This window comes from Sphaerodactylus townsendi, linkage group LG05 (genome assembly GCF_021028975.2).
Source record: "Sphaerodactylus townsendi isolate TG3544 linkage group LG05, MPM_Stown_v2.3, whole genome shotgun sequence".
Taxonomy (NCBI): Eukaryota; Metazoa; Chordata; class Lepidosauria; order Squamata; family Sphaerodactylidae; genus Sphaerodactylus; species Sphaerodactylus townsendi.
In genome coordinates, this window is record NC_059429.1 from 129894873 (window position 1) to 129919508 (window position 24636).

Consider the following 24636-nt stretch of genomic DNA (forward strand, 5'->3'; position numbering starts at 1 on the left):
TGCTGCCACAGACTCACAAGATAGTAGGGTTGCTGGGCCAAAGCTGGCAACCGCCAGAATGAATTGGAGCAGACCCTGGCTGAATCAGAGAATCACAGAGTTGAAAGAGACCCCAAGGACCATCAAGTCCAACCCCCTGCCATGCAGGAACACACAATCAAAGCATCCTTAGCAGATGGCCACCCAGCCTCTCTTTAATGTTAGGACTTGACAACTAGATCAGCAAAATCTACTTGACAGCTTGGCAGATGCAATCCTCCACCTTTCACCGAGTTTCAGGTGGGTGATGCAACCACGGCTAAGCACATCTAGTGTGATTGCATCACTACTCCCTGATTGGTTGTATATCTGTATATATGTGCACAGAACAGTTTGCTCTGCGCGTGCTTTGGTTACACCCAGTTGCTGCGCTGCACTCTGTCAGACTGTTTTGTGATTTTGGAAACAAGGAATAAAACCCTTCTGTTCTTTGAAGTGAACAGCGCCTGGGTTCCTGCGTTTTCCTTTCCTTAACTGCTTTCGCTGTTACCACGACCGCTGCTGAGTGGATCCTTCTCATTTAAAAACCTCCAAAGAATGAGACTCCACCACACTCCGAGGCAGTGATTTTCACCGCCATTCCACTGGATGTGACCTCTTCAGACATGCAAGCATTTACAAACACACTATAGTTTGACCATAGAGTTTTTGCAAACATGTAGAGCAACTGCCACGTCACTTCCGGTTTTTAGAGGAAGTTCTTTTTCAATTGCTTGGATTGGGTTGTCAAAACAGACAACACAAAATATTTCATTCAGGACATTACTAGGTGTCCTCTCGGCCTCGTCAACGTTAATGTGCTGGAGAGTTCTTACTATGCTTACAAAGAGAACAAATTGCAATAAAACACCCCTTCAGAAAAATAAAAGGCAAAGTCACCCCCCCCACACACACACACACCATCTGTTCCTTCCCTTCCCCACCATCTGTGTTTTTGAACACAAAAGGTGCGCCATGTAGGAGTGGGTTCCCTTTAAAGACAGAGCCTTCGCTTCAGATTTCCTTTTCAATACTTGATGGCTCAATTAAGCATCTAACCTTCAGACAAGGCATTGTTGAGCATCCCATAATATAACTGGGCATAGACTGGATGACTTAAGGTCGCTCAAGCTTACATCCATACTCTACCAAGATGGAACGGTTTTTACTACAAGTTTTTTTTTACCAGAAGTGACACAAGAACACCAGCGATTGCTCCTTCCCCCTCATTTCCTCCTACAGGCAATGACCTCAGATGCCAGGAACTTTCCTGCCATAGCAAAAGTCCTTACATCCATCCTATTTGGCCCTCACAATGGGCGAAAGAAAACTCCTGGAGTCCTAGACAAAGGAGTCATCAAACAAGAGCATTTAGATACTCATTTTGCTCTGACTGGGAGACAGAGAAGAAGAAGAAGAGAGGCGAGGAAGACGAAGCCGAAATTGAAGAAGAAGAAGAAGAAGAAGAAGAAGAAGAAGAAGAAGAAGAAGAAGAAGAAGAAGAAGACGACGACGACGACGACGACGACGACGAAGAAGAAGACGAAGACGACGAAGACGAAGACGACGAAGACGAAGACGAAGACGAAGACGAAGACGAAGACGAAGACGAAGACGAAGACGAAGAAGAAGAAGACGAAGAAGAAGAAGACGAAGAAGAAGAAGAAGAAGAAGAAGAAGAAGAAGAAGAAGAAGAAGAAGAAGAAGAAGAAGAAGAAGAAGAAGAAGAGGACGAGGACGAGGACGAGGACGAGGACGAGGACGAGGTGTTTGGATTGATACCATGCCTTTCTCTCCTGTAAGGAGTCTCAATGCAGTTTCCCTTCCTCCCCTCACAATAGACATCTTGTGAAGCAGGTGGGGCTGAGAGAGCTCTGAAAAACAGTGACTAACCCAAGGTCACCCAGCAGGCTTCATGTGGAGGAGCATGAAACAACTCCAGTTGACCACATAAGAGTCCACCACTCATGAGGAGTGGGGAATCAAAACTGGTCCTCCAGATTAGAGTCCACTGTTCTGAACCACAACACCACTCTGGACATCTTTCACTTCTGTGCCCAACTTGTGGGTCTTGTGTGGCCATCTGGTTGGCTTCTGTGTGAAACAGGATGCTGGGCCTGGTCCATCACATTTGCTTGTAGGTTCTTACTTTATCTGGTTTCCAGAGGCACATCCCTGTTTCACTTGCCTCCAGTTGCTCTGCGTTTTGCTGTCTATCCACCACCCATTAAAGAGCTCAAGCATGAAATTGCTGATCTTCTCACTTTAATATGCAACTTATCCCCGAAATTTGCCTCCATCCCTGAAGACTGGAAGATGGCCAATGTCACACCAATCTTTAAGAAAGGGTCAAGGGGGGACTCAGGAAATTACAGGCCAGTCAGTTTGACATCTGTTCCTGGTAAATTAGTAGAATCTATCATTAAAGATAAAATTATAAAACATGTAGAAAAGCAAGACCTGCTGAGGAAGAGTCAGCATGGCTTTTGCAGAGGCAAGTCCTGTCTTACAAGGCTTGCTGGAGTTCTTTGGGGGGGTGTAAACGGGCGTAATGGACCAAGGGGGACCCAGTGGACGTGTCTGCTGGGTTTTCCAGATGGCTTTTGACAAGGATTCCTCTCACCCAGAGACTACTTCAGAGAGAACTCAGCAATCAGGGAATAAGTGGGGAAGTCCTCCTATGGTTGAGAAACAGGGAAGCAAAGAGTAGGTGTAGGTAGGAGATTCTCACAGTGGAGAGATGTAGGGTGAAGGTGTCCCCACAGGGATCCATTTTGGGATGGTGCTCTTTAACCTATTCATAAATGACCTGGAAGTAGGGGTGGGTGGCCATTAGTAGCCAAGTTTGCCGATGATATCCAAGGTGTAGGGTGGGTAGGAATACAGAAAGGATTGCGAAGAGCTCCAAGCGGACCTTCGATAAGGTGGAATTAGGTGGGTGGGCTAAGAAATGGCAAGAATTACGGTTCAATGTAGCAAAGATGCAAGGTGGTGCACATAGGGGCAAAAAGTCCAAACTTCACATACATGCTGCAGGGGTCCAGTTACTTATCGATCCTGGACCAGGAGGAGGACATGGGCATCTTAGTTGATGGTTCCATGAGAATGTCAGCTCAATGCATGGCAGCTATGAAAAAGACAGAGCTCTATACTAAGGGATCATTTGGGAAAGGAATTAATAAGTAAAACTGCACCAAAGATTGTCATGTACTGTATATAAAGCAGCAGTGTGACCATACTTGGAGTGCATGTTCAGTTCTAGTCACTGCATCTCAAAAAGAATGTTAAAGAGATAGAAAAAGTGCAGAGAAGGAGCAACAAGGATGATTGAGGGAGACTGGAGCACCTTCCCTTGTGAGGAGAGGCTTGCAGCGTTTGGGACTCTTTAGTTTGGAGAGGTCTGATTGAAGTCTATAAAAGGTATGCATGGGAGTAGAAAATGTTGACAGAGAGGCATGATACTCTCTGCCTCACTGTCCTAGAACCAGGGGGCATCCATTTAGAAATGCTGGGGGGAAGAATTAGAACTAATAGAAAGGAAGCACTTCTACTATGGCAACGGTTGGTTGGGTGTTTGGAATAGCTAACTACCACAGGAGGTGGTGATGGCCACTCACCTGGATAGCTTTAAAAGGGGCTTGGACAGATTTATGGAGGAGAAGTCGATCTATGAAAACACCAATCATGATCCTCATGCAGTCTCAGATTGCAAGTGTCCTCCAACAGACCAAGGGTGCCGAGGAGCAGCAAGCAGCTGAGAAACCACATTGCTTTCACCTCCTGCGTATGTAGCAAGGCTCCCAAAGGCACCTGGTGGGCCACTGCAAGTAGCAGAGTGCTGGACTAGATGGACTCTGGTCTGATCCAGCAGGCTCTTTCTTATGTTCTTATGTTCTCTGCAGATGTCTTTCCCCCCCCTTCACACATGAAACCTGACATTGCCTTGTCCTGAATCAGAATGTCAGTCCATTAAAATCAGTATTGCTACTGGCGGCGGCAGTCCAGGTCCACAGTCTGAGGTCTTTCTAGCACTGTGCAAATCTCGATGCGATTGCATATTGACAAGCTGGAACGTGTCCAGAGGAGGGCAACCAAAATGGCAAAAGGTCTAGAATCCATGCCTTACGAAGAGAGGCTTAGGGATCTGGGGGTGTTTAGTCTGAAGAAGCAAAGGTTACAATAGCTATGTTTAAATATTTGAAGGGATGCCATGTCAAAGAGGCAGCAAGCTTGTTTTCTGCTGCCTCAGAGACTAGGACACGGAGTAAAGGATTCAAGGTGAAGGAAAAGAGATTCCATCTAGACATTAGGAGGAACTTTCTGACTTTCTGTTCGACATGGAATTCACTGCCTCAGAGAGTGGTGGAGACTCCTTCTTTGGAGGTTTTTAAAGAGAGGCTGGATGGCCCTCTGTCAAAAGGGCTTTGATTGTGTGTTCCTGCATACCAGGGGGTTGGATTTGATGACCCTTGGGGTCTCTTTCAACTTTATAATTCTATTGTTCTAGTTCTGTGTGTTTGTATGTTTTGAATTGAATTAATTTATCATTTTAACTGTACTTTAAGTGATTTAATTTTTATTTTTTTGAAATGCCTCTCTAATTCCATGATTTTATTAATTGCGTCTAAACGTCACATTAATTTCACAGGCACCCATGTAGAGTCACAGCATTAGAAGCGGCCATACGGGCCATGTAGTACATCCCCCTCCTCAAAGCAGTACCAGCCCAAAGCATCCCTGACAGGTGTGTACAACCCCCATGCTCAGAATGGGTTGACCCAGAAAGGGGTGGAGACTCAAAGCAGCAAGAGGCTGCAGCAGACCTCATGTAGTTTGGAGGAGACGAGGCTACCAGACTCGGACCTTGGTTTGTAGAAGCCCTTAACACCTTGTTAAGGTAACTGCAATGTTGTTGGGAACTAGTGGGAAGGTAGTTGTTTATTTTTTTGCTATGTTGTAAATGTTGGAGTTTATTGTTTCAGGGTTTTTTGTGCTTGTAATGGGTGAGAGTTCTCCTGGAAACCTTCATCATGTTGAATCCTGTTCACCAAGCCCTTGGAGTCTTCAGGAGCCAACCCACTTGCAGGAAGAATTGGACTTGGCAATATCAGAAGACTGTAACTAGAAGGACTTGAAGTGAAACCTGAACAGGACCTTGAAGTGTGATGTTAAATGTTGATGTTATATGTTAAGAAAGTAAACCATTTTGTTTTTAAAGTTTTTTGTTGCAAACTCATTCCAAGTTCTGCCCCACAGAACCCACAGATAGAGGTTACATGTGCACAGGTTCATATCAGTAACTTACAAAGAGTGGGGAAAATGAAAACTGAAAATTGGCTGTTGTTCGTTTTCTAGGCTGTGTGGCCATGGTCTAGTTATTTTAGCTCCCAATGTTACACCCGCATCTGTGGCTGGCATCTTACCATGATGCGCCTGTGAAGAAACCAACCACAGAGGCAGGCAAAATGTCCAGCGCTAAAAGCACCAAACCGTGGCTACACAGCCTGGAAAACCCACCACAGTTAGTCCATTACAGCTGTAAAAGGCTTGGGAACAAGAAATTTCAGCAAACAGTGTGTGGCAATTCCAAAATGAATCTCAGAACCGGGGTGATGTGTAGTTTCCGGGCTGTAGGGCCGTGTTCTAGCAGCATTCTCTCCTGACATTTCGCCTGCTGCATCCCCTCTAGAGATTACCAGCCACAGATTTTAGTGAAGCGTCAGGAGAAGGATGCTGCTAGGAGGCTGTCATACCCAACAATAAACCCCCACAGCACTAAGAGAGTGGGATCCAAAAGGTTCTCACAGTTTCCCGAGAGTACGTTACTCATTATTCTAATGTGTGTGCCGAGGGAGGTTTACTAGTGCGTGGTTGCCCCATGAGTTTGCCCTTGGGTACGCCCCTCCTCTCAGCCAGTAGCTGCAGAACTTAGAAGCAGTCTAGCAGGAGGGACACCGTGCAATGCGTGGCAGCCCTGCCTGACTGCGTCCATTGGTTTCCCACCCAGGGGCCAGCACTTAGTAAGCTGTGTGTCACCCACAGCCCCACCCAGGAATACCCCGCTTTGGAATGCATGGCCACGCGCCCATCATACCCCTTGGCCCCCATTGGCGCTTCCTTACAGATTTAGAATCCCACCACTTTTGAGACCATATTTACACTAAAATTTTGGGATCCCACCACTGACTGCACCCCAGTGATTCCAACTGTGAAAGCCTTCGACAATACAATCTCAGAACCCCTGGCATTAAAGAAGAACAATCTGGAACCCAGCATCAGCCTGAGAAACATCAGTAAAATAGAAATGTGCTACACCATAAGGGGGGAAAAAATTCTTCCATAATTATCTGATATGCAAACTAATCTACACTCAGTACAAATTGTGCAAGCAACCAGAAGATTCATGTTATTTGCTCACTATAATTTGTTGCCCCTATTTAGTGGAAGCAGAACCAAATACTGCAAAAATATGCACTTTCAAAATTAAGCATGAATTTGGCTATTTTGGCTACTGCTTAGTAAAATAGAAACATGCAGAATTAATAAGAGATCACTTAGTGGCTGCTTATAGGCGTTTTATTATTAGTACCAGAAGTTATACTTTGTTAAGAAGAAATGAAAGCTCCAATTTAGCCCTATCAACCCAATCTGGGGGTGGGGGAGGGGAGAATCTATTGTGAATTTGGTGCAGGGTCACACAGACACAGATAACAACCTTACTAGAACCAGGGGGCATTCATTGAAAATGCTGGGGGAAGAATTAGGACTAATAAAAGGAAACACTTCTTCACGCAACGTGTGATTGGTGTTTGGATTATGCTGCCACAGGAGGTGGTGATGGCCATTAACCTGGATAACTTTAAAAGGGGATTGGACAGATTGATGGAGGAGAGAGTCAGGCTATGGCTCCTAGTCGCCGGGGTCCCTCCTTGATCTGGGATTGCAAATACCTGTAGCAGACCAGGTGCTCAGGAGCAGCAGCAGCAGCAGAGCCATTGCTTTCCCCACAACCACCATGCCCAGGTTCCAGCAAAGGCACCTGGTGGGCCACTGCAAGTAGCAGAGAGCTGGACTAGATGGACTCTGGTCTGATCCAGCAGGCTAGTTCTTATGTTCTTATGTTCTTAAGGGACAAATACACCAGCAGGGTGGGTGAATACACAGTCAGTGGGGAACTGCATGGCTCCACATGCCCAAACCCGGAAGTCTGGATTGTGATGGCATCTGTGGGGCACAAGATCTCAGGGATGGAAGTGTTTCTGGAAGTGGGGGTGACTGTATTCTTCCAAAGGGCTTTCAGCCCAGGAATGCTCCCTACACTGACGGCAGAGTTACGATACAAAAAAACATGTCATATCTCTGTGGCTTCAATTGGGGTTTCTGGGCGGCAGGACTTTTCCACCGTTTTTGCCCTTTCTGCCCCACTTTGGGGTCATGGGGCTGCACCGCTGCTGCAAAACCATGATTGGTCACCTCACACCCCCCCCCCCCCCGACCCCGGATTGGGCTGCCCATTTTTTCCTTGTACGCAAACTAAAGAGAAGTCACAGTGTGTAACAGACTTCTCTCTGTGATACTCCTCTAAAGATACCAGCCACAGATACAAAGTGATGTTAGGGCAAAGGTCTACCAGTGCAACCACACAGCCGGAGAAACCCCACCACAACTAGTTGGATTCCCGGTAGAGGTGGGATCAACCGGACCCTCACTGGAGTTCCCGAGAGTAGGAGACCTACTCATTTATTTCTACAATATTATTGCTTTGGGAGTTACTAATTGAGTGATTTTGCCACGTGATTTTTACTTGCTTGAATTTATGCCCAGTGGTGAGATCCAAAAGAGATTTAGTAACAGGTTCCCATGGTGAATTCAGGATTTAGAAACGTGGCATAGCTTTCCAAGTAGAGACTGGGCGGGGCAAATTTTGATGAGAGCGGGGGGCGACATTCCTGGGCGGGGTTGTGCAACTGGGATAGAGCAGCTGCACCGGTCCTTGGGTGGGAAGCGAATGCTGCAGGCGCAGGCTGCTCACGTGCACCGGTGCATCTCCGGCCAGACTGCTTCAAGTTTTGCGCACTACTGCTGAGGAGCGGAGGAGGGGCATAACTAAGGCAAAAATCACGTGTAGGAAATCATCGATTAGTAACCCCCTCTCGGCTACACGTGGTGGTAGCAACCTACTCTCGGGAACCTGTGAGAACCTGCTGGATCCCACCTCTGGTTATGCCCCTCCTCTCAGCAGTAACGGCAGAACTTGAAGCCAGAGCAGTCCCCAGCAGGAGGTGCACCGGTGATGCTTAGCGGCCTGCACGCTATCACGATGCATTACGTTTCCCGCCTTGGGACGAGCACTTAGCGGCTGGAAGTCTGCTTGCCAAAACCCCTCCCAGGAATGCCCCACCCCCAGAATGCCTGGCCACACCCCTGTCGTTCCCCGCCCAGCCCCATTGGCGCTACGCCACAGTTTGAATCCCACCACCATGGGAACCTGATACTAAAATGTTTGGATCCCACCACTGATTCCGGCCATGAAAGCCTTTGACAATACTTTGTAGAGACTCCTTAAAGGTACAGAAAAGAGGGGTATCAATCCCATTCTTCTTCTTTATTGAAGACAAACCAGCTCTCAAAATTAAATGGCTCCACACAGGATTTGCTTGGTTGAAATTTAACTATGCAGTTCAGGGCTTCAAAAGCCATAAGGAAGTTCACCTGGGCATGCCCCACTGAAATAAAGGCGCCCCAAAGCCCTACATGGGAGCACAGTATTCTTCTGCTAAAGTTTCTTCCTCAGCATACACAAATTAAACCAAACTGGGTTACTCAAATGCCACAATTCCACCTTCTGGCCCCGGCTAAACATTAAGGAGACATAACTATTCGCATTCCGATTGCAATATCCTCCAGTTAAAGAAACTCTTTGTTCAGCAAATATTGGGTACAGAGGAAATTAGCGCTACAAATTAATGAGTTTAGTGGGGGAAACATTCCCAACTTAATGCTGAGGAGAAGATTTGACTCCATTCTCAGGGGGCCGAGGAAGCTTGAAGGCTGAGAAAATACACGACTGAGACGCAGCTCTGCAAAAAAACCAAGATCTCACTCTGGAGAAGCTCCGTTTTCATTTTTCAAAGGCTGTTCTTAAACTTGTCTGGCAATTAGGGCCAGCCTCTGCAGAAAGGATGCCAAAATCCCAGCCTTAAAAATGAAGTAGAGAGAGGGGGGGGAGAGAGACTGCCTTCAAATTGGGATTTATCCATGTTTTGCCATTTGTGTTCGGGGTGAGTTGCCAAGAACATGGTGGCATTGAAATCCCTTCCACACACAGAGAATAGTCCACTTTCAATCCACGTTCACTGTGCTTTGAAGCTGTGCAGAATAGCAATATCCACTTGATAATTGTGAAAGTGGATTAGAAGTGCATTCTTCTGCATGTGTGGAAGGGGCCTGAATCTAGATTTACAATCAGGTGTATACTGTACAAAATGGCACCTGGCCCCCACAGCTGCACCCACTTCCCTAAGTAACCAGAGGTGGGGGATCCATGAGTTCTCTCACAGGTTCCCGAGAGTGGAGTTACTAGTTATTTAATGTGTGCCAGAGGAGAGGGTTACTAATTGGGTGGTTACACCCGCTAATGATTTTTTACCGCGTTCATAGTTACGCCCCTCCTCTCAGCAGTAGCGAGCAGAACTGGGAACAGACAGTCCCTGGCAGGAGGAGGGTGCACCGGCGTGCGTGGCAGCGGCTGACCTGCTTCGGTACGATGGAAATTTCGTTTCCCACCCAGGGACGAGCTCAGTGGCTGCGTCCTTGCCACAGCCCCACCCAGGAATGCCCCGCCCGGAATGCCCAGCCATGCCCCCGTCATGCCCTGCCCAGCCCCATTGGTGCTACGCCACAGTTTGAATCCCACCACCATGGGAACCTGTTACTAAAATTTTTGGATCCCACCACTGATTAGAAGTGCATTATTCTGCATGTGTGGAAAGGGCCTGAATCTAGATTACAATCAGGTGTATACTGTACAAAATGGCACCTGGGGCTCATCAGAGCAGTGGCCCCCACAGCTGCACCCCACCCCTCACAACTGTACCCCACCTCAGAACTCCATGTGGCATTTGGGAGTGGGGTGAACCCCACCAGTTGGCATTCAACTGTGCAGCTGCCCCAAACACCATGGGACGTTTGAGGGCAGGGGGCAATTGTGGGGAGGGGAACAATCCAGCAATGTTCCCTTAGCGACCCTAGAAAGTGGTGCCCATGACTCTAGCCCAAGGAACTCCTTATCCCAAATTTGATCAATGCTCTATCTCAGTGGTGGCAAGCCTTTGGCACTCCAGATGTTAAGGACTACAATTCCCATCAGCCCCTGCCAGCAAGGCCAATTGGCCATGCTGACAGGGACTGATGGGAATTGTAGTCCTTAACATCTGGAGTGCCAAAGGTTCGCCACCACGGCTCTATCTACTCCAGGATTGAGGCTCACAGTGACTCTCCTGCAATTCAAGAAAAGCCCTATCTGACCGTACCATCTGAAATCTTTTCAACGCGTGAGGCCAAAGATTATACCTGGAATCTGCATGCTTTAGCCCTGTGCTTTGTCACTAAGCTACATCTCCTAGGACCAGATCCTAAAGCTTCCAGTTATCTGCTACATTGTGTATTGAAAGTAAAGGGTCAGGCTGCCTCTTTGCAACAGTCCCAACTTTGGCGTAAGATTTCTAAGGATGAGAAGAAACTATCTGCACCGCCGTTTAAGTCACCTAACAAAGGCTGCCGAGGAAACTCTGCTGCCTATTAACTCTCCCTCGGGATATTAATTTGGCTTTAGATTCCTTATGAATGTTGACAAGTACATATACTCCCCGGAACAAGCTTAGCCACAGCAACTGCAGTTTAATTCCCATTGATTTCCTCTAGAGAGTGTCAATGCAGAGCGTTGGCAATGTGAGCTGAAGGATAGGGAAGAGGCCTTAACAGCTTATGCGGAATGCGCATCCCGCCGAAGATGCAAATCTCAGGTTCGTTTCCACTTGTCCTGATTTCTCCCATCCCCCGAAAAGAAGTACAGCTTCGGGTAGAGACTTCGACCTGGAAGACTTGCTTTCCCAACCGAGAAACAGCCAAGGATACCCACCCCCCACCTCCCACCCCCCAAAGCCTTACACAATTGTTTTGAATTTCATATATGTTGGGGAGCTTTGCAGATTTTATTGGTACAATGGCAGAAAGCCATACTCAACCCTTCTTCTCTGGGCCAATTTTTTTTCCTGGTCAAAACTGCCCTTCCTAGGCCCCTTCCGCACACGCAAAATAATGCATTTTCAAACCACTTTCACAACTGTTTGCAAGTGGATTTTGCCGTTCCGCACAGCTTCAAAGAGCACTGAAAGCAGTTTGAAAGTGCGTCATTCTGCATGTGCGGAATGAACCCTAGATTACTTTTTGCTTCCACATGGGGGGGGGGATGCAGGAGTGTGTACAAGCATAGAATCATACAGTTGGAAGAGACCCGAAGGGCCATCAAGTCCAACCCCCTGCAATGCAGGAACGCACAATCAAAGCACTCCTGACAGATGGCCACCCAGCCTCTCTTTAAAAACCTCCAAAGGAGGAGAGTCCACCACACTCCGAGGCAGTGCATTCCACTATCGAACAGCCCTTACTGTCAGGAAGTTTTTCCTGATGTTTAGGTGGAATCTCTTTTCCTTCCCCTTGAATCCATGACTTCTGGTCCTAGTCTCTGGAGCAGCAGAAAACAAGCTTGCTCCCTCACCAACATGACATCCCTTCAAATATCTAAACATGGCTATCGTGTCACCTCTTAACCTTCTCTTCACCAAACTAAACATCCCCAGCTCCCTAAGTCTCTCCCCATAGGGCATGGATTCCAGACCTTTGACCATTTTGGTTGCGTTCCAGCATCAATCTCAGCCTGCTTGGGTGTGGTACCCCAGGAGCTGTACACAATGGCTTCCAGGTGAGGTCCACAACCAGTGAAAGCAACAGAAATCCAGGTAATCGCAAAGCGGGCTACTATCCCTCAATCCAGACACTATAGTCCTAATGAAACAGCCCAGAATCACATTAGCTTTCTTGGCGACCTCATCACACTGCTGACTCAAGGAGTAATAGTTTAAAATAGATTGTCTAAGTATTGGTAATCAGGTCATAAAATGAAAGTTACAAAGAAATTACAAAGACATTTTCAGTAAAGCCAAATAAAGCCAATACGGCTTTTGGGGGGAGGGGGGAGGGGTTTATGATTTGGTTTTACCTATGCTGGATTCAATAGACTAGATCATAGGTGTCAAATTCGCAGCCCTCCAGATGTTATGGACTACAGTTCCCATAATCCCCTGCCAGCATGATGCTGGCAGGGGATTATGGGAACTGTAGTCCATAACATCTGGAGGGCCACGAATTTGACACCTGTGGACTAGATGGACCACTGGTATGATCCAACAGGGCTCTTCTGATGTTCTTATGAAGACCTCGTCTTCTATGCCCTGCTGTTGGACCTCCAGGAGATCTGGTTGGCCACTGTGTCAAACAAGATACTAGACTAGAGGGACCACTGGTCTGATCCAGCAAGGTTCTTCTTATGAAGACCTCATCCTCTATGCCAGTGGTGGCGAACCTATGGCATGGGTGCCAGAGGTGGCACTCAGAGCCCTCTCTGTGGGCATGCGCAAACAGAGTGCCCCACCCCCCACATCTAGACTGGCCTGGGCTGCTGGGATCGATTATTAGCATTAAACCGAAGACCTAGTTTCGGGGAAGCAGTGTAGAATAGAATAGAATAGAATAGAATAGAATAGAATAGAATAGAATAGAATAGAATAGAATCTTTATTGGCCAAGTGTGATTGGACACACAAGGAATTTGTCTCCGGTGCATATGCTCTCAGTGTACATAAAAGAAAAATACATTTGTCAAGAATCATGGAAGCAGTACAGCACTTAATGATTGTCATATGGAGGTCTAATGTCAAGCAATCAGGAAACAATCGAAAGTAGTAATGAAACATAAAAAGATGTAAAATCCATAAAATAAAATCGGAAATAAGAGTACGTCAGCACAGGAGCTATAGTCAGCTACAGTCATAGGAGTGGGAGGAGATGGGTAATAGGAATGATGAAAAAGTAGGTGCAGTAATTATATAATAGAATTATATAATAAAATAGTTTAACATTATCGCAGGGAATTATTTGTTTAACAGAGTGAGTGGCATTTGGGAAAAAACTGTTCTTATGTCTAGTTGTCTTGGTGTGCAGTGCTCTGTAGCGACGTTTAGAGGGTAAGAGTTGAAACAGTTTATGTCCAGGATGCGAGGGGTCAGTAAATATTTTCACAGCCCTTTTTTTGACCCGTGCAGTATACAGGTCCTCAATGGAAGGCAGGTTAGCAGCAATTGTTTTTTCTGCAGTTCTGATTATTCTCTGAAGTCTGTGTCGATGATCTTATTTGAGTTTGCAGAACCAAACCACACAGTTATAGAGGTGCAGTGTAGGTAATCCTGTTAAGCGCTGTTAAACCCCACTGATTTTCATGCAAAGAACAAAAGCGCAATCTTTTACCTGGGAGTAAGCTCAGTTGCTGGCAATGGGGCTTGCTTCTGAGTAAACCCTCCTAGGGTCGTGATTCACCCTAGAGATGCACGGTTGCTTCAAACCAAAGCCACCGACTACCACCAAGCTTACTCCTGAGTAATGCATGCCTCGGAGCCAACCATTTTTTTCTAAACTAAAACCTCAGTATTCAGGTTAAATTGCCGTGTTGGCACTTTGCAATAAATAAGTGGATTTTGGATTACAGTTTGGGCACTCGGTCTCAAAAAGGTTCGCCATTACTGCTCTATGCCCTGCCGTTGGACCTCCAGAGGGACTGATTGGCCACTGTGTCAAACAAGGTACTAGACTAGAAGGACCACTGCTCTGATCTAGTAGGGCTCTTCTGATGTTCTTCTGAAGGCCTCTATGCCCTGGCATTGAACCTCCAGGAGAACTGGTTGCCCACTGTGTCAAACAAGATTCTAGACTAGAGGGACCACTGGTCTGATCCAGCAAGGTTCTTCTTATGTTCTAACTCATCCCCTGAAGGAAGAGGAGGTGACAGTTTTGATAAGGAAGAAAATAGCCTGAAAGGACCCCTCCCACTTCTGCTGTTGTGATCAAACCTGGAGCCCCCTCCCTTGTCAACAAGTAGACAATTGTTCACAAGTGTTCCTTCTCACGTTTGATTTAACAGTTGTACCTCTTGAGCTTTACTTTCAGTGAAAACGTTGTAGCCAAAGGGAGGCGGAGGGTACATGACGCAACTGTGTGCTCACCCTGCGGAGGCGTGAAACAGAGCATGGCGGGGGCATTCCAGATCAGGGCGGGGACGGGCGGGGCGTGGAAGGGGCGCAGGGTGCACGCTTGCTCTGGGCGCAGCTCCCCCTCGCTCCGCCCCTGGAGTTTGCCATACCCTGAAACTTGCGAACGGGAAACCTGGATGGAGGCATGTAGCAGACCGCTGCTCAAAATCAGGCTGGAATATGAACCTAAATCCTCGCTACCTTTCCAGCACAGTCATGACTGCTGAACGACGCACTGAAACGTCAAAGCCGAGCAGTGCTCCTCTGCACATCTTATGGCCAAGCATTGCTCGAGGCAAAGCAGAGACAGCCTTTTCTGAGGGCTCTAAACAGGAAGGTTTTGTTACTAGCAGAATATCACTCATGTTTTAGCATGACTCTGCGAAGCCTAGCTGGGGGAGAACTGCAACGCTGATCGCTAGGACAGTTTCGATTTGGATACCTGGGCTCAAATTAGACCGTGTGCGATTCCGAATTCTGATCCATTTATTCTCCCGGCTGGAATTCAGAGAATTGCAGCGAGGATAAAACTGAGGAGGAAAGAGAGGTATGCTGCCCTGGCACCTTAGAGCAGAGGCGTAGCGTCAGGGGGACAGGGGGTGCGCAATGCACTGGGTGGGCGCCCCTGCAGAGGTGTTCTGAGGTGTGGGGCGGGGCAGGATGTTCTGGGGGTGGGGCAGGGTGTTCCGGGGGCTTGGAGGGGCGCGCGGCACACGCGCACACCGGACGCACTTCCCCCTTGCTCTGTCCCTGCCTTAGAGGAAGAGGGCAATAAAAAATGTAAGATTGGATCCCCCAGGGCATCTCCACAGAAGGATTACTTCCCACGGGATATTACCTTCTTGCCTCCCTCTGCATCCCAGAATAGCTCCTTGAAATAGGGCTGTCAGCTCCAGATTGGGAAACTACTGAAGATGTTGGGATGGAGACTGGGGAGAATGCAGACTCCAATGCCATAGAGTCCACCCTCCAAAACATCTATTTTCTCCAAGGGAACCAATCACTGTAGTCTGGAAATGAGATATAATACTAGAAGATTAAAAGGATGTCATAGCACTACTGTATTCTGCATTGGTCAGACACAGCGGTGGGATCCAAAAATTTTAGTAACAGGTTCCCATGGTGGTGGGATTCAAACAGTGGCGTAGCGCCAATGGGGCTGGGTGGGGCATGGCGGGGGCATGGCCAGGCATTCCTGGGCGGGGCTGTGGCAAGGATGCAGCAGCTGTGCCGGTCCTTGGGCGGGAAATGAATGCATGCAGGCGCAGGCTGCCTCGCATGCCGGTGCACCTCCTGCTAGACTGGGTCAAGTTCTGTGCGCTACTGCTGAGAGCAGGGGCATAACCAAGGCAAAAATCACGTGGCAAAATCACCAATTAGTAACCCCCTCTCGGCACACACAAATAATGAGTAACCTACTCTCGGGAACCTGTGAGAACCTGCGGGATCCCACCTCTGGTCAGACCTCACCTGGAACTCTGTGTACTTGAGGTAGTGTCAGGGGCATTGTATCTATGTGATGGAGATGCCTTCCTGAGTCAATGTAACCTTTTAAAACAACAAACCAATGCTACTAAAAGATACATGCAACCGTTGCCATTTGGGGCATTCTTTCCTTGATCCTTCCTTTATGGCTTCGCACACTTTGTAGATAACTAGGCTTCCCCTGGCCCTCTCATGGGGCAGGAAGCTAGGTAGCTCTCTCTTCAGCTCCAGGGACTGTTTTTCTGTTTTTCACAACTTCTTGGGGGAAAGGGGAGGGGGGACTTACAACGGGGAATAAAGGGGAGGGGAAAGGCCAGGTTTGTCAGAACTGGCTTTGCCAAGCTTGGGTGCTCCTTTACCTCAACAACTGATCAATACCTCAGAGTCTTTTTGTTGGTGTGAGGTCCCAAGACCTAACAGGTAGCTGGGGCTGAGAGAGTTCTGAGAGAACTGGGACTGGCCAAGGTTACCCAGGGGCTTCATGTGACGGAGTGGGGAAACAAATCCTGTTCATCAAATAAGAGTCCCCTGCCCATATGAAGGAGTGGGGAATTGAACCCAGTTCTCCAGATTAGACTCCACCACTCCTAACCGCTACACCAGTGATAGCGAATCTTTTCGAGACCGAGTGCCCAAACTGCAACTCAAAACCCACTTATGTATCGCAAAGTGCCAACACAGCAATAATTTAACCCTGAATACAAGGAGTATTTTAGCTTAGAAAAACAGTTGGAAAATCCAAGGTGGGTGTGTTTACTCAGGAGTAGAAGCTTGGTGGTAGTCAGTGGCTTTGCTTTGAAGCAACCGTGCAACAATTCCAACAGGTGAATCACGACCCTAGGAGGGTTTACTCAGAAGCAAGCCCCATTGCCAGCAACCGAGCTTACTCCCAGGTAAAGGATCGCGCTGTAGTTCTTCACATGAAAATCTGTGGGGTTGAACAGCACTTCACATGGTTACCTACACTGCTTCCCCGAAACTAGGTCTTCGGTTTAATACTAATAATCGAGCCCAGCGGCCCAGGCCAGCCTAGATGTGTGGGGGGGGGGGCTACTCTGCACGTGCCCACAGAGAGGGCTCTGAGTGCCACCTCTGGAACCAGTGCCACAGGTTCGCCACCACTGCGCTACACCAAACTGACCTTGCTCTATGCCCCACAAGAGCACTGTTCAAATCTCATTGCTCAATGTTATTCTTAATGCTCGGCTCCACCTTGATCTCTCATCCAAGACAAGTGAGTGATCAAGAAATTTGCAATTGAGATTTGGCACGGGTTTTTTTTGTACATGCATTTCCCCTTGACCCTGATGGATATACTCATTTGAGAAGCCCAGGATTTCAAGCTGGCCATCCAGGTACGCCGAAATAAATCCACCGGCCCTCACTCTTCTTTAGACTAAAAACCCACGACATTGAAAGAAACTGTCTGGTACGTGGGGAGTTTGCAAAAACAAACCTTCCCCTCTGTTGGGCTACAGTCCAGGGGACAAATCATATAATATTAAAGTACTGGTGTTGCATTTAGCATCGGGGAGACTCATAGATTATTAATTGCACAGTCCTTGCACAGTACATCAGAACTCTTTTACTGGAGACTGCCAACTTTTCGAAATGAAACCTTGACCGTTTGTCCTCAATCTAGACTGCTTAAAATAAATGCCTTTATTTATTTATTTTTAACTTCAATCTCCATCCATTTTTGTCAAAAGTCCAGTTCTAACCAGCCGGCGCATCTTTATCCTGTTCTCCCTCCAATAATCTCTGGGACACCTATATGTTTTCCCCTTTCGTATTTTTTTTCTTTATGGGAAGCTGGGAACCTAGCTTAAGATGGTAAGGGGAGACATGACGAGGGTTTCCAGCTCTGGGTCGCGAACTACTTAGAGCAGGGGCGTAATGTAGGTGGAACAAGTCAGGCTGTTGCCGTGGGCACCAATTGTCTAGGGGCGCGCTGGCTGCAGCCCCCTGGCCCCCTGCTGCTCTTACTGCAGCAGTCAAGGACTGCCTGAGAAATCTGTGATTGTCGTTAACTTAATTCCAGGTGAGCGGCTGGGAAAAAATGGGGGTGGTTGACAGGGCCGGGGGAAGGGGCACCAGGATCCAGCTTTGCAAACTTGTGGTGCCTGTGGAGATGGGGGGAAGTAGAAGAAGAAGAAGAAGAAGAAGAAGAAGAAGAAGAAGAAGAAGAAGAAGAAGAAGAAGAAGAAGAAGAAGAAGAAGAAGAAGAAGAAGAAGAAGAAGAAGAAGAAGAAGAAGAAGAAGAAGAAGAAGAAGAAGAAGAAGAAGAGGAGGAGGAGGAGGAGGAGGAGGAGGAGTTCGGATTTATATCCCCCCTTCTCTCCTGCAGGAGACTCAAAGGGGCTGACAATCTCCTTGCCCTTCCCCCCTCACAACAAACACCCTGTGAGGTAGGTGGGGCTGAGAGAGCTCCGAGAAGCTGTGACTAGCCCAAGGTCACCCAGCTGGCGTGTGTGGGAGTGCACAGGCTAATCTGAATTCCCCAGATAAGCCTCCACAGCTCAGGCGGCAGAGCTGGGAATCAAACCTGGTTCCTCCAGATTGGATACATGAGCTCTTAACCTCCTACGCCACTGCTGCTCCTTCTTCCCATCTTCACAGGCACCTTGTTGGCTCCCCACCCCCCTTTGCAAAGTCAAGATCCAGCTTTGCAAACTGTAAGGTGCCTATAGATGGGAAGAACTCTTGCCATCTTCACAGGCACCCTGCTGCTGCCCAGCTCTCTTGGGAAAGCTAGGATGTTTGGGAAGGAACCATTTCAGGGTTTGTCCCGGGTGCCATTTCCTGTAGGTATGCCCCTGACCTAGAGATTTGGCGGGGGGGGGATCTGGGAAATGCGGGGTGGGTGTGAAGGAGAGGGACATCAGCAGGCCACAGAGGCGTATTGGCGGGAAATTGTGCCTGGCCTCTGTGCAGGCTGGCTTTCAAAAGTTGGCCTGCACAGAGGCCGGGGACGGGGCTGAGGAGCACAGCCTCCATGCAGGGTGGCAGGGTGGGGCTTGGTGACTGGGGCTGATGCTCAGTGGTGGGATCCAAAAATTTTAGTAACAGGTTCCCATGGTGGTGGGATTCAAACAGTGGCGTGAAGATACCAATGGCAATGGGGTAGAGGCCCGGGGGCATGCATGGGGGGGGGGCGTGGCCAGAGGCATTCACAAATTTGGAAGTGGGCATTGTAATGAATTTCTCTATTTTACTGTAAAAAAAAAACTCTTACTTGTAAAAAAAAAAGTTCCTGAATTTTACCTCCAGCTGGAGTATCTTTCTGTCCATCATTTAGAACTCATTACAGCAAGTCCTATCGTCAAAGATTATAGATCTGCCAACAACATGAAACAACTTCTTTACTCCCTCTCATTGACTGCCTGTCAAATACTTAATACTTTCAAATACTTAATCTTGTTTCTAGAAATCAAAAGAAGGATACTTTCCTTAAACAAAGAACTTTACCATATTTCTAAAACGTGTTTTTAAAACAGCCCAACAGGGAGAATTATCCCGTTTTCTACCTTTGCTAACCAGCCACACAGGAAACAAAAGGACTTTATGATTTTTGGACCTAATGGAATTTCTAACGGAAAAGCGGACCCAATTAGTAACCCCCTCTCGGCACACACAAATAATTAGTAACCTACTCTCGGGGACTGGTGAGAACCTGCTGGATCCCACCTCTGCTCACGCTGTTCAGTCATGTGACACGTGACCGAACAGCATGCGCCCGGGGACATGAATTATGAATGGGGGAGGAGAAAGTGTAGTAGAACAGCCTGCTGGAACTTTCTGTTGAGACCAGGGTCCTGAAGGATTCGGCACAATTTCACAGAGCTTGTAAAACAAATCAGTTCTGCCAGGCCCAGGCAAAGAGGAACATCCCATTTAAGAGACTAGTTATTCACACTTAGGCCCTGTCCGCACGTGCAGAATAATGCACTTTCAACCCACTTTCAATGCACTTTGCAGCTGGATTTTACTGTGCGGAATAGCCAAATCCACTTGCAAACCATTTGTGAAAGTGGATTGGAAGTGCATTATTTTGCATTATTTCGGAAGGGGCCTTTCGCACTTTCCAGCATCCAGGCATGCTGAATCATTCACTCCAAAAAAATTATGAATCTGATCTTAAGAACATAAGAACATGCCTGCTGGATCAGACCAGAGGCCATCTAGTCCAGAACTCTGCTACTCGCAGTGGCCCACCAGGTGCCTTTGGGAGCTCACAGGCAGGATGTGAAAGCAATGGCCTTCTGCTGCTGCTGCTCCTGAGCACCTGGTCTGCTAAGGCATTTCTCAGATCAAGGAGGATCAAGATTGGTAGCCATAGATCGACTTCTCCTCCATAAATCTGCCCAAGCCCTTTTTAAAGCTACCCAGGTTAGTGGTCATCACCACCTCCTGTGGCAGCATATTCCAAACACCAATCACACGTTGTGTGAAGAAGTGTTTCCTTTTATTAATCCTAATTCTTCCCCCCAGCATTTTCAACGCATGCCCCCTGGTTCTAGTATTGTGAGAAAGTCTGTCCACATTTTCTACCCCATGCAGCCTTGATGGGTTACGTCAGGCTGAGAGAATATGACTGGTTCAAGGCCACCATGCGAGCTCCGTTTCAAAGCCAGGATTAGAACTCAGGGCTTTCAAAACCTAGTTGGCCCTGCACTGCAGCACACAAAGGTTGTGATGTTGTAGTGTCGAAGCCGGCAGTTGCTACCTCCTGTCTATGCATTGCTATGCTGGACAGAGACGATCCATAAATATTAAAAATAAGCAATTCAGCCCACGCACACAGCAGATTTTTAGTTTGTCCAGTACTATCCACAGCTCATCTCCTCAGGCAGACGCAATCATGCAACAATATAGTTCTGATCTTCTGCAGCCTCCACTACATCTGTAATCCCCACCACCCTTCGCTCTCCCAGATTTGCACGGCGCTGCACGAGAGTCAAAATACAGCCAGAGGTTACAGGCAGATGCTTGCTCAAACTGTTCCAGCTGCAATAACGGGGTGTGTTTACCGCTGTGAAGCTGGCTATCTTTTCCCAGGTTTTTTTTTTAATCTAGTGGTCCCTTTAAGAAGAACAGATTTATTTGGGCCTAAACCTTTGTAATCCAGCAGCCACATCGTCGGATGCGACCTTTGCCCTGCGCTCTACCTGGCAGCTTCCATTCTTTTGCAAATAATAGCCAGATTGGATAGCCACGGTTGTTTGCTGTAGCTCAGCCAAAACAGGTTACTGGGGCACGCAGAACACTTTGATCCTCAAAAGCTTGCACCTTATAATAAAAAAACCTTGTGAGGAAAAACCGCCCTGCTGTTTTGTTATGTCGACAACCCTCGAATAGATGTCTCTCCTCCACCATACCAACATGGCGCCTCCTCGCCTCTCTCCCAAGAAATATCTCCTCAAAGTCGTTCAGCAGAGGCCAATTTGCTGGTGGTCCCCGGCCCCTCAATGATGCGGCTGGCCTCCACGCGGGCCAGGACCTTTACAGCTCTGGCCCCGGCCTGGTGGAACACCCTTCCTCCTGCTGTCCGGGCTCCCATCACCATGAGATCTTGGGTGAATTCCGCAGGGCCTGTAAGAATTACGATGTTTATTTCCACACCCGAGGCCTTTGCTGGAGTGTCCAGTCGCTGATGTGGTGCCCCCTTTCTGCTCTCTCTGCTCATTTTGCGGCTGTTCCATCAAGTGGTATCCCCTCATAATATTTGAGGGGCCCATGGATTCCTCCTTCTTGGGGTAGGTTTTAAATGGGGGGGGGATTTGGACGCCTCTTGCTTATTTATTTATTTAATTATTAACCCCTGTTTTATATGAAGTTTTAGAATGTTTTACTGATTATTGAGTGGAGGGAGCCTATGTGATTGTTTATTGTGTTGTATGATTTGCTCCTGGTTCAATACTGTTTGAATTTTATGTTATACACCGCCCGGAGCCCTTCGGGAATCGGGCAGTATAGAAATTTAAGAAATAAATAAATAAATACATAAAATAAAGTCTATTGGCCAAGCATCTAGTTCTCGTCCCCAATGAAGGTGATGGAAAAAACTAGGCAACAGAGAGCAGTGGCGCACTGCTAATGGGGGTGTGGTCTAATGAGGACATGGGGTAACCGTGCTGGGATGTGAGCTGCAGGCCAGCTTCGCCCCACCCAGGAGGCCAGGCCTAACCCTCCCCCCCAGCCACCCTGCAGGCCAGCTCCTGCAGCTTCCAAAGCTAAGTGGGAGGCGGGGGCAGGGTGCCCGGAGCAGCTGTTGCCCTGGGCACCATTTCCCCCACCTAGGTACGCCTCTGACAGGCAGAGAAAGAGAAACACACAACCCCTCGTTTTTTGTTTTTTGTTTAGTTCAAAGCATCAACTAGGACGTCCAGCTCAGAAAAGTAACTGGTGCTGTGCCTAAGGGGGGTTGTGTTTGTCTCTTCTCTTTGCCAGATCGAAATTCCAACCCCCCCACCCCCACTGAGATCTGCGGCACTGTGCCTGTAAGTTTCCTCCAGTATGTTTACCCAGTGGTGGGATCCAAAATTTTTAGTAACAGGTTCCCATGGTGGTGGGATTCAAACTGTGGCGTAGCGCCAGTGGGGCTGGGCTGGGCATTCCAGGGGCGGGGCATTCCTGGGCGGGGCTGTGGCAAGGACACAGCCGCTGCGCCGGTCCTTGGGCGGGAAACAATTGCACGCAGGCGCAGGCTGCCACGCATGCCGGTGTACCTCCTGCTAGACTGCTTCATGTTCTGCATGCTACTGCTGAGAGGAGGGGCGTAACTAAGGCAAAAATCAGGTGGCAAAATCACCCATTAGTGACCCCCTCTCGGCACACACAAATAATTAGTAACCTACTCTCGGGAACCTGTGAGAACCTGCTGGATCCCACCTCTGTGTTTACCCCTTGGGGCCCATAAGAGCTGTTGTGCCCCTGGGAGGCAGGCCGTGGCCCTACGCTGACTCCTCAGACCTCAGAAGTAAGGAAACCCAAGGCGGCTTACAAGCTCCTTTCCCTTCCTCTCCCCACAACAGACACCTTGTGAGCTAGGTGGGGCTGAAAGAGTTCTGAGAGAACTGTGACCAGCCCAAGGTCACCCAGCAGGAATGTAGGAGTGGGGAAACAAATCGAAGTCAGCAGATAAGAGTCCACCGCTTATACGAAGGAGTGGGGAATCAAACCCGGTTCTCCAGATTAGAGTCCGCCTGCTCTTAACCATACACACCCGCTGGCTCTCTCATAGCTAGATCCATCTTGCTGTTTCCCTTTATTTTAAATTGTTGGATCCATCTAGCTATTTTACCCCACTGTTCCTTTCTTTACACATTCATTTAGAATATTTCTATGCCACCTCTTCAGAGACCCATTAAACGGCATGCTAGTATTAAAATTTAGCTGTTAAAATGCTAGCCGGTAAAACACAAGCCAGTAGGCATAAGGAGCTTGAAAACTACCCATAAAACAGACGCCGCCTTTTTAAAAGGCTGGTAAAATAAAACCTCTGTTTAAATGTCTAAAGGGAAAGGTGTGTTAGAACATAAGAACATAAGAACGAGCCTGCTGGATCAGACCAGAGTCCATCTAGTCCAGCACTCTGCTACTTGCAGTGGCCCACCAGGTGCCTTTGGGAGCTCAGCTGCAGGATGTGAAAGCAATGGCCTTCTGCGGCTGCTGCTGCTGCCAAGCACCTGGTCTGCTAAGGCATTTGCAACCTGAGATCAAGGAGGATCAAGATTGGTAGCCAGAGATCCACTTCTCCTCCATCAATCTGTCCAAGCCCTTTTCAAAGCTATCCAGGTTAGTGGCCATCACCCCCTCCTGTGGCAGCATATTCCAAACACCAATCACACGTTGCGTGAAGAAGTGTTTCCTTTTATTAGTCCTAATTCTTCCCCCCAGCATGTTCAATAAATGCCCCCTGGTTCTAGTATTGTGAGAAAGATGTTGTTACAGCCTAGCACTTAAAAGAAAGTAAAGTAGGCACCAGGTGAGTTTCAAAGGGGGAGGGTGTTCCAAAGTCAAGGTGCTACCACAGAAAAGCCCCCATCTCTGGGGAACCAGATGTGTTTCCACACTCCTACATTCCTGCTGGGTGGCCTTGGACTAACCAAAGTTCTCTCTGAACCCTCTATGAGAGGATGATTCCGCACGGGCCAAAAACAGCGGTGTGAAAACGGTGTGAAAACAGTATAAACCCCTTTACACCATTTTAAACCCTTTTACACCATTTTCACACTGTTTTCACACTACTGTTTTTGGCCCATGAGGAATCAGCCTAAGATATTGTATATATTCCAGTTCATTAGCAATTTAGCACCCAACAAGATTTCCAGGCTATTTTATTTGTTTGTTTGTATGTTTGTTTATATTTATACCCTGCCTCATACTAAGAAGAAGAATAGTTTGGAATTATCTTCCACCTTTATTTCCTGTAAGGAGACTCAAGGTGGCTTACAAGCTCCTGTCCCTTCCTCTCCCCCCAACAGGATCCTTATGAGGTAGGTGGGGCTGAGAGAGCTTTGAGAGAACTGTGACTAACTCAAGGTCACCCAGCAGGAATGTAGGAGTGCAGAAACATATCTGGTTCACCAGATAAGCCTCTGCCACTCAGGTGGAGGAATGGGGAATCAAACCCAGTTTTCCAGATTAGAATCCACCTGCTCTTAACCACTATACCACGCTGAAGAAGAGGTGCAAGACGGAAAGGAACAACGCAAACCGCAATCAGCTTGATTTGAGCAGGGGAGAAATACCTGGGGGCAGAAAATTAG

General features: G+C 47.8%; 1 protein-coding gene across 1 annotated transcript in view; it reads right to left on the reverse strand.

The window, feature by feature from the left end:
• Positions 1-24636, reverse strand: part of LOC125433416 — a 104706-nt gene that overhangs the window by 45349 nt on the left and 34721 nt on the right. Inside the window, exons 5-6 of the mRNA XM_048497921.1 lie at positions 14823-14944; positions 14354-14491 (exon numbers count right to left, since the gene is read on the reverse strand). Of these exons, the coding sequence (XP_048353878.1) occupies positions 14354-14491; positions 14823-14944 (260 nt within the window). The remainder of the gene's footprint in view (positions 1-14353; positions 14492-14822; positions 14945-24636) is intronic.